Consider the following 11059-nt stretch of genomic DNA (forward strand, 5'->3'; position numbering starts at 1 on the left):
ATTTAAATCGGGCTACGGACCTACGGCGGCCGTTAAATATTATTTCCGAAATCATTATTTAGTACAACAACAACAACAACAACATCAAGCCTTTATCCCACTACGTGGGGTCGGCTACATGAATCCTTTGCATATATATATATATATATATATATATCCTGCAACTTTTTTTTTTTTTTTTGGGGAAATTTAGGGGCATAGCCCTTTTCATTGCTTAAAAGAAATTACATGTAAGAAACTGAAAACTGTAATCCATAATCACCACAATACTGGATTATGGATTCTAAAGAAAGCAAAATACAATGTAAAATTAAAACAGTAGAACACTGAGGCGGAAAAAGCCTCAAAGGACTCAGATTGCTCTTTGTTGTCGGTAAGGGTCATTTTCTCGAATGGGCCAAAATAAGATCAAAGCCCCTGGTTGCCAAGTCGACCATCCAAGGGGCAACTGATAAGAATCAGCGATCATCATCGTCCTTTCAAAAATAGACATCCATGCCACCTGGCAGTCCAGCAAAATCTGCAGGTTCCCCAAAATTTTCATTACATACTCATCACGACAGGCATAAACCAGATTCTTCAAGGCATAGCCTAGAACCAGAACTTCCAGAGAATCAAACATTGTGCCAGCCATTGGTGTTAAGAGAGACAGCTTTTCTAATTTTTGTGATAACTGTGATTTGACTGTCGACAATACCACCAAAAATTCGATCATTTCTAGCTCTCCATAAGAAGTAGATGATAGCAGAGGAAGTGAGAAGATGATAATTTCTGCTATGGGCTAAAGACCTTTGCTCAAAAATAGAATTGTATAGCTGATGCAGGTTGGGCCTCATAAGAAGAACGTTCAGCCAAGGTAAAAAATATTTAGCAATAGCAAAAGTGAAACTGCACTCAAAAAAGAGATGAGAAATGGTTTCAGTATCATCGTGACAGAAACAACACTTGGCAGCAGTGTTAATACCTCTCTTGGCCAGAAATTCAGAAGTTTTTAATCCATCTTTAAAAGCAAGCCAGACATATACCGAGTATCTAAGGGCATGATGCTTGTGCCAGACATACTTGTACCAGGGAACCTTGCTCCAATTACAATAGAACTGTTTATATAAATCAACAAACACTGGGTTTTGTTTGCCAACCCAAAAATGATTTTCCGCCAGAGAACTGATGGGAACAGCCTTAATAATAAAGGAGATATGACTTTCAAAAAACTGAGGAAGGTTCCAATTATCCCTAAGAATAATATTAGAAACTTTCCAGCTAAAGTAACTGGAATAGTTGGTAATAGAGTTAGAGGCCTTCAGGTAATCAGCAATGGAATTCCCCCCACACCAAGGGTCCCAGATAACAGAGAGGTTGCTACTTGGGGTTATAGAGAAAGAAATGCAGTTTCTTATGCAGCTTGCTTTCTTACACAGAAGATCCCAATAAGGAGCCTTATTAGCCGAAGTAAAGTTCCAAAGTGAGTAGTATTTTGCTCTCCACCAATAGAAAAGGAGGCTGTTAGAATTAAGAAACCTCCAAATGATAGAGCAAGCATAATTATGGTATAGATAATCAATAGACGGGATACCCAAGCCGTCATTCTGTTTTGGGGTACAGGTGTTTTTCCAAGACACAGTAAAAAGTTTTTTCTGATTGATATTACCAAAAAAAGTGAAACGAGAACACATGTGGTTGATCTTCTTAGAAACACCTTTATGCATTATAGAGCCTCGAATACAGTAAGCAATAGTGTTACAAATTGTGAATTTGATATATTGTATTCTGCCCACAAAAGACAAAGTTTTTGCTCTCCACCCCTCTAAATGATTAGAGATTTTTTCCAACAGGGGCTGGGAAGTCTTTAAGTTTTAGTTTCTTGTAAAATATGGGCAATCCCAAATATTTTATGGGATTATGAGATTGTTGAACATTGAGTATAATACAGATTTCCACATCCAGAGGGCTGTTTTTGGATAGCAAAATAGAGCTTTTTTGAGGATTAACCTTTAGACCAGTAACCGAAGCAAAGTCCTTAAGGATGGAATTGAGTGTGTTAGCATTGGCTGTGGTAGCATAACCAAAAACAAGTAGGTCATCAGCAAACATGAGATGGGTAACTTCACAGTTATCAGCTGAAATACCATCAAAAGATTTGTTAGCCACAGCCAAATCAAAACTAGTAGAAAGACCATCCATGATAATGCTAAAGAGGTAGGGAGAGAGCGGACATCCCTTCCTAATACCAGTAGTAGATTTCATTAACCAACAGGAGTGGAGAGTGATCGAAGTAGTCGGGATCACCAACTTTGTAGAAAGAGTTGGGATCACCAACTATCGTTGATCATGACCCTGTCTAATTTGATGTGGATTGGGTTGAGGTGTTGTTGATTGTGCCAGGTAAAGAAGTGACCAACATAGGACAAATCTTGCAAACCAGAGTTGAATATCATACGGTTAAAATCACCTAGTCTGGGACTAGTAAGAGCACAGCCACCCGCTTTTTCTTCCGCCGTCCAGCAACAATTAAAATCCCCAAGAATGGCCCAAGGGGAGTTAATAGTATCAGCAATAGCTAGTAAATTGTTCCACAAAATTTGTCTTTCCACATAAGAATTGCTTGCATAAACAAAAGTAATAGCACAAATAAAAGTAGAGTTAACTTTTATAATGCCATGAATAAATTGATTGGACATGGTGAGAGGGGTGAAATTTATAGTGTCAGCATTCCATTTTAACCAAATGTGGCCTGGGTTGGAGTGGTTGAAGTTATCACAAGAGGCTTTTTTAGGAAAAACTTTGTGGTTGGATTGAAACCAATGATTAGAGAAGCTAGAGGGAGTAATCTTAGCTTCAAGTATACAGAGGAGGTCAAGGTTGTGGGTTTGGGCAAGTTTTTTGCAGCATAATACTTTGTCCGGGTTATTAAACCCACGGATATTCCAGGCTGCAATGTTAGGGAGGGACATTAGGACTTTGACTTGGGGGTAGAGGCTTTCTTTGCTTGCTTGCCTCTTGTTTGTTTTTGGCTTTGGGTGTTTGGCTGCTGGGCTTTGGTAGTGAGGGATGAAGAGGAGGAGGTCTCTGTGGAGGGGTTGGGAATGTTGGGCTGAAAGTTGCGGGGAGAGGTCTATGGGGACTACTGAGATTTGGGTTATTGATGGCTGTAGTTTGTAAAGGGGGATTGTATATGGGGTTGTTGTATGGGTAAATGTCATCTCCATTTTCATGGTCACATAAGGTTTGGAATTTGTTCTTGGTGTTTAGTAGGGGAATCTCTTATGTTTGAGGGGTGGTATCCGAAATCTCCAGATGTCACCTGAGGGGGAATTCAGGTTTGGAAGGAGGGTACCAAGGCTAGGTTGTTGCGGCAAGAGTAATATGGTTGGTAGGGTAATAGAAGGGTTATTTTGAATAAACTTGTGAGGTGCTGGCTTAGGAATGTTTAGTCTGGGTGGGGGGGAGGGTCGCGCTTTGCGACTGGAACTTCTACCTCTCGGTTTTATGGTTGTAGGAGGCTTCAATATTGGGTCTTTGGGACAAAGAGTGGGGGGTGCATTATAGATCCACACTGACTGTATTTTTCAGGCTTCCAATCGTATTGCACTCTTAAAGGAGTATATTTACCGTCTACACTGTAGTAAATTTCTTCAGGGAGAGGGGAATTACTGGTGACTTGGACACAGATTCGCGCAAAGGTGAGGCAAGTTTTAGCCGCAGTAAGAGCGTCAACAGCAATAGGAATACATATACAACTTGCAAGTTTAGAGATACCTTCGGGGGTCCAGAGAAATAGCGGCAAGTTCAGAATTTTTATCCATAAAGGAATGGAAGGGAACTCCTCACGTTTAGGCACGAAATCAGGCTTCCATTTCTGCAAGATGAAAGGCTTCCCGAAAAAAAACCATGGTCGTTGAGATATTTTGCTCTGCTAGGGTTTGGAGGTTTTTTGCCCTAACCTGCCTCTCCGGCCAGGGGGGTCTCACCCCATGGCTGTAGACGAGTTCCCGCCTCTCCCTTCCTCCTCCACTGCTACAAATGTCGTTCTTCCCCTTTGGAAGAACCTACTCACCACCACCCCGCAAGTGTCCACAACTTTTTCTCACTCCCACTCATTTGTTCCCGCGCAAAACTTGACAGCACAGTTCACCAGCGAGCAATTTGTAGCTGGAGCACTTGAATCGTCACTTTCTCTTGTCGGCTACTCGATCGGAAGGAGGCCATTTTACGAAGCTTTACTTTCGGTGATCAAGAAGACCTGGTCACTCAAAGGTTCCCTTTCTCTCTTAACCATGGATGATGGTTTTTTTCTGCTCAAGTTCACTGCTATTGAAGATTACGAGCTTGCTTGGACCGGATAACCTGCAACTTTAATATTACAGTATTAATATTTATATAAAATTTTGCTATCAAATCTATCACTCATATATTTCATTCTTACTACTCATACCACCTTATAAACTTTAATATTTCATTCAATCTCCTATATCTATTCTATGAGTGATAGAAATGTAATATTAAAGTTTTAGGTATTAGATTCATAAATAACATAAAATAAATGGTATGTATGTAAATATCCCATTATTTTATAAATTAGGTTTGCTTGCACTGTAGACTTGTTTATGTGATGATTTGTGTGCTTATGACGCATATGCTATGGTGTTGATGTAAATCAATCAATGTTGTGCTAATTAATTAATTGCTCTCACATCTAATATCATTTTATAATCATCATAAGATTATTTATATTTAGATGCATAGTGTAACTTTGTGTTAGCGAAATTAGTTTGCAATTATTGAAGTTGAGTTTAACAATAATGTTGTGTTTGATAGTAAATCACTTGCTCAGTCTAATCATTCGTGTACACCATGGGTCTATAGCTATTATTAGTAATGCCATTTGTAGGATTGAAATTTTACCCACCTATAGATGTTGCAATGGCTTTGAGAGGATTTCATCTTTAAAAATTTCTCGATGAATTGCATGCAAATCAAAGTGCCCCGTAATGAATTAAAGGTAGATTCAAACTCCTCTTAGTAATAAGAGTTTGAGGATGTTCTCAATAGGCATAACGCTTTTGTAGGGGATCAACAAAACAACCTATATAGGGACAAACTAATTTAATTTAGCTAGATCAAGATCTAAAATTACTCACAATGTACTATTTTTATCTTATTGGATTCCTCTCATATAAACCCAAATTTATTGATCAGAAATTTACTAAAAATAAAAATTTGGCTTAGGATATCCAACAATTTTGAGATTAATCTTGACCAAAATTTAATGAGATATTCTAAACTAAAATTTTTCCTATAACTAATATTCATATGACCTACCAAAACACTTTTAGAATTTTAAAATTCATTTTTTACTATTTTCAAATTCATTAATTTACATAAAATTCTCCCTTGATAGGATAAATTTTAAAAGCAATATCATATAGCTTTAAATGTCACAAATTAACAATTTTTCTTAATATCATATAGCTTAATATCCAATATTGTGTGACAAATAGGAGAAACAACAAGAATTTGCAAAAGAAAATATATACAATTCAATAATTTTCAATTGTAATAATGCCATCAAATATATTAGAAGAATATATTTATATATTATCATATTAAAACTTGGGATAATTAATTGGATTATTCGAAAATAACTTAAGAGCTTCCCATTTATGCCAATTGAAAATGGTTTAATAGTTATGCAACCAATAACCCAATTCACAAAGTAAAATAAAAGCCCATAAGCAACTCATTTTTGTAAAGAATGTCTTGTTTAACACTATTGACATCCTCCTTAAAATTATTTTTTGCAAATAAATATTTAGGTAAATTAGTAGAATTAAAATGTCTTGGAAGCTCACTGGCAATGGTTATATTGTCAACAATATCTCTCTCATTAATTAAAATTGATCAATAATTATTAGTTAGCTTGAAGAGAATACGTTTACTTACTGACCAATCTCCTTGTAAAGGATACTACAAAGTGAGATAGACCTCTAATTATTTAAAGAATTAGTATGTAAGCTTTTAAGAATCAAAGTGATGACAGACTGCTTAATGTGACTGAAAAATTTAGAGGTAAGTAAGAAGTAATGAACAACCTCTAAAATGGAAGTCATAATAAGGTCACAAGCATCAATAAAAAAGTTGAGTTGAATCCATCCGACCAAAAAATATATATTTTCCATTAGAAAATAATGAAGCTTTGATTTTATAACCCGAGAAGGCATCAACAAGATAATTTTGATAAATAATAGAGGATCCTATAATTGTAATTAACAATAGTTCTAAAATGAGATATAGCCTCATGAACAATATCCCTCCGCCTACAAAATATGCCAAATGGGGTGGGAATCTCCTTAGTTTGATTGCATTTTCTTTTCTATATTTTTATTTTATTTTATTTTATTTTTGCAAGGAAATTTAATGTCACATTCACCATTAGTAGTTTAAGAATATTTAGCACATTGTTTGACCCTTTCATTTTCATATTTAGTTGCTTTAAAAAGAGAATTTCTAGTTTCAAGAGCTTTGAGAAGTATAGTAGTGTCAAGAGGTGGTTGTTTTTCCAAGGGGAAAAAAAATATTATGTTGCTCATTATTGATATCAATAATGGATTTAGAGATATGATTAAAAGAGCTCTAATGAATGCCTTTTAGGGAGTTTTAGCATTTTGGAGTATATTGCAAAAGGCAAAAAGAAGATCAACTGATATTTGGAATTCACCAAGCTGTGGCAATAATATCAAAAAACTGGGATAGCAACTCCAATAATTAACGATATTTTCTACAGTGCAGATCGGCCTGGACGATCTCACTATCGTCCCGGCCGATCATGGGAAAAATTCACTTTTCCCAGCAGCTACAGCTACAGCAAAGGAACGAGGTCTCACAATACTGCCCACACAAATGTAAATAAGACATGGATAAATTTGTTGCTAAGAACTATTGCAAAAAAACTTTGCTCAAAAGATAACAAATGGGTTATCTAATTAGACACATCGAAGCTTAGGGTGGTTGGTGGGCGAGCACGGTTTGGAACCCTCTATCCCGAGTTCGAATCTCCTCTACTACGGCCTCGCCTCTTTACTTGGGCAAAGCATGTGTGGACTCGATGCTGGTGGGTGGCCTCATTAGATTTCATCGAGGGATTAGTTACGCCGCCAAGCTCTCCCTTTAGAGTGATAGCGAGTAGATACATTTGTTCCCAAAAAAAAGTTATTTAATTAGTGATTGGACTTGGTCTAAGATAAATCAATATTGGGAACTGGACCAACATTAAGAGTATATGAATTAGGCTTGGTTTGGGACGGCTTTCTTATTGTTTCTTAAAGCAGCTTTTAAGTATAAATTTTTTTATTTTTGTGCTAAAAAGCTCCTTTAAGAAACAATAAGAAAACCGTCTTGAACGATGCCTTAAGGTCTACTAATTTATAAGGAAGTGATGATTTTCCATCAATTACTTCTTCAACAAAACTATTGTAATTGAAGTTTCCAATAATCAATCATGGGTTAGCAATTGGACCACATTGATAATAAAAATTCCATTAGTTTTGTTGAAGAAGTAATTGATATAAAGGAAAATGTGCATGTATGATATTAAGTCAAAAGTAGTGGTTAAAAGCTATCTCAAACAAAGCTTAAACCTGAATGGAATATCTCTATGAAAGCTAAATCTCATTTCTACTCACGTTTCATCTTTTATTTCCATCTCTCCATATTTGTAAAGTTACAAATCTTTTTAAGAGCATTTTTTTTAAAATTTATTACTTTGTATTTTTAATCGTTTATTGTTCATTTGAATATTTTGTGCCTGCATGTCTAAATTGTATACATATATTAAATGCTATAACATTGTGACAGTGGACTGAGAATTCTTTACGTTAATATTACATAATTTTTTTCACACATAGAGATGAAATGGGTTAATAAAATGTGAAAATTTACATAAAATTTCAAAAAGAGAAAAATCATATAGGGCTTAATATATTTAAAATAATGTATTACATAAGCTGAAGATTACAAAAGTTTGAACTAATAATTGGGTCTCTTAATTATGAGAGTAGTGGAAAATAATAGAGGATCAATCAAAGATGATGGGTGTTGGTGTAGGTTGATGGCCAGTCAAGTGGCTGTGAACATCGTCTTTAAATGCGGAAGATGCCAACATTTAATGGATTGTGGAGACATATATAGTTAGTTGATTTATAGTGATGACAATAAGGTAATGACGAATGCCAATGATTGTCGATGCAGAACAATGATGACCGAGCGACATTGCTTGTGGATGGTGATTACCAATGTTGATAAGCATGCAAAATTTTAGGATTCTTCAAGCTCAAGAACACTCCCACTCAAGAGAGAAATTATTTGGTGATGAGTCTGGATGTAGCTCTGTGTTCGACTCCAATTACAACTTGACAAGTGGAGGAGCAAGTGGATAATCTATTGGATGTCATTTATTATTTGTCTTCTTAGCAGCCGACCTTCATGTCTTGTCAACACGTTCGACCTGACCTAGCCCAACCCCAAAAATTTGAATTTGAAAGCATGAGTTCAAAAGACTCGAAAGCTAGATCATTTTAATTTTCACAGAGCATTTTTTCATTGCGCTTTCTCTCTCTCATTTGGTCCAAACACTATTCTTCCAATCCTTTAACATTTCAGGAGATCACATTCCAGACGTTGCAAAAGTTCGTATCCTTCAGAAATAGGCATAACTTGCCACACCATTGATGTGCTTTCATGGCATCAGTTCTTCTCTCTCTCTCTCTCTCTCTCTCTCTCTCTTAAGTTTTCAAAACTAGGTTGCAAAGCTCATCCAAAGAGCTAACAGCGTAGAAAAAGTGCAGCAAAGCGCATCCAAAGAGCAGATAAAACACATCCAAATCATAGCCAAAGCACGTTTACTGCGCTTTTTTGCTCAGGATGTTCTTTCCCACGCTTTGGCTCTCCAAAGCTCAGTGAAGTGCAGTGAAATCTTATTTAAATCGCAGCAAAAGCACAGTAGCAAATGCACAGTTGTAATCCGAAGAAAAATCGCAGTGAAAAATCGTTAGCAAAAGCGCAGTGAAAAAAACTTGAAAGCGCATCAAGAGCATAGTTGCAATCAATAGTGAAAGCGCAACAAGTGCTCTTGTATGCCCTTGTACTAAGCATTGATGTGTTTTTTTTTTATGCAGCTTTGTTTTAGCACTTTGGAAAATTATAAAGCTTCGAAAATCCATAAAAACAACTTGGGATGAGGTATAAATTTACCAATAAGTTGATTAAGTTGAAACCCTCAACAGTTCTAACCACATTAACTTCTGATTCCTGAATGTTTCCTTACCTCCTTCATCCTCGGTGTCTTGTGAGTATTTTATTTCAGCTAATACAGAGTAACATCGTTCCCTTTTTTTTTCAGAGTAGGTATAAAAAAGCCTAAATATTTGGATTTTAGACGTTTCATGATTTTTTCTTAAAATGGAGCGCCAACCCTAATCCCCTTTAAAAAAAAAAATTATAAAACTGTGAGTTGGGTTGGGTCGTTCGGGCTGAAAATACATAAATAAAAAGGTAATCCAATTAAAATATCGGTGTGTCTCCTCTACGTGTCAAGTTTTAATTAGACTCCGGACATAGAGCTATTTCTGGACTCCGCACCAAATAATTTCTCAACTCAAGATCCCATTCAAGCATGAATGTTAGTCTATTTATATATATGAACTTTTAAATATTAAGAGTAAAATGTCAAAAAAATTGAATCAAATTAAAATTGATTGAAATAATAAATTTAAAATTAATATTTTATTATTTAATTTAAAATTTTTAATCACAAATATAAACAATTTAACTCTAAAAATTGATAAATTTAAATCAATCAAAATCAAATTACGATCACAAATGAGTCCTTAGACCTTTCTCTTTTTATAAAATAATGAAAATTTACGGAATATATTTTAAGAGAGGAAATTTAGGTCTAAACATTCACATTCAAATTTCCTGAAAGTAAATTTAATAATTATTAAATTTATATAAGAATAAATAAACTATACATTTTATTATATATATAAACTATACATTTTATTATTAAATTTATATAAAAATAAAACTAAACATTTTTATAATTATAAAATTTTTGGGTGAGATATTTCACCTTAAACTGTTCAATCTCAAGAGCCAGCTTTATCACTAGATCTTGATATATATATTTTTTAATTTTAAGTCAATTAAGAAAAAATTATACACATCTCATACATATTATTTTTTAAAATAAAAGCATTGTTAAATTATGACTTTTTCCTTTAATCATTTTTTTGTAGCTATGATTTTTATATATAAATAAATTATATTTAATATGATACATCACCAAGAAATGATCCTAATCGGGCACAAATCTTGATGAAATCAGAGCAGGAAGATTAAAAATTTATATTCGAGATCATTTGAACTCTGATTTCATCAAACTTGCAGTCAAATTGAACATCCCATAGAGACAAACCCGACGACACAAAATTCAGCAAATCGAGCTTAATTAAGGGACCAAAGCGTATTTGGATGCTTCAGAGCATCAATTGAAATAATTATATAACTTCCCAAAGTGCGCATGCTTAAGTTGAATCAAGCGGCTCGACAAGACGAATCCAACAAGCCCAAGATCGCCAAATTCTGACATCTTAAGGCACTCAAATACTCAATAAACACTTTATGATCAAGGGAACTGTTATGAGCCGTTCGATTAAACACTCCCAACTTGCTCTTAATCTTCTCACTATTTAGAAGTCATGTTACTCTCAAAAATTATAATAGGCCTCCCATTATTCACATAGAGAGGGGGGGAGCTAGGAGAAGAGAAAGAATTTGAGAGCTTGCTTGCGGCCAAATCAATCAACTTTCGCTCCGTTTGCGACAATCGTCAGAGTTCTTTCTCAACCACTGTTGAACTTTTTTCCTGTTCGTCGACCGCCAACAGACTTTCGCTCTTTCATCAACCACCTCCAGACTTTTGTCTAACTCTCCAATCTATGTAATTCCACTATAATCCAAATAAAATGAGTGAATCAAGCTTTGAAATTCATTCAAACTTGGT

General features: G+C 35.1%; 1 protein-coding gene across 1 annotated transcript; it reads right to left on the minus strand.

Annotated features, from left to right (window-relative positions):
* Positions 1–352: 352 nt before the first annotated feature.
* Positions 353–2181, minus strand: LOC114580576. The gene is made up of 3 exons (XM_028698533.1): positions 1990–2181; positions 698–1634; positions 353–591 (listed from the first exon to the last, which is right to left on the minus strand). The coding sequence occupies exons 1-3, from the start codon at positions 2179–2181 to the stop codon at positions 353–355; spliced, it is 1368 nt and encodes a 455-aa protein (XP_028554366.1).
* Between the last annotated feature and the right edge of the window lie 8878 nt (positions 2182–11059).

The sequence above is a fragment of the Dendrobium catenatum genome, unplaced genomic scaffold (genome assembly GCF_001605985.2).
Source record: "Dendrobium catenatum unplaced genomic scaffold, ASM160598v2 fragScaff_scaffold_1105, whole genome shotgun sequence".
Taxonomy (NCBI): Eukaryota; Viridiplantae; Streptophyta; class Magnoliopsida; order Asparagales; family Orchidaceae; genus Dendrobium; species Dendrobium catenatum.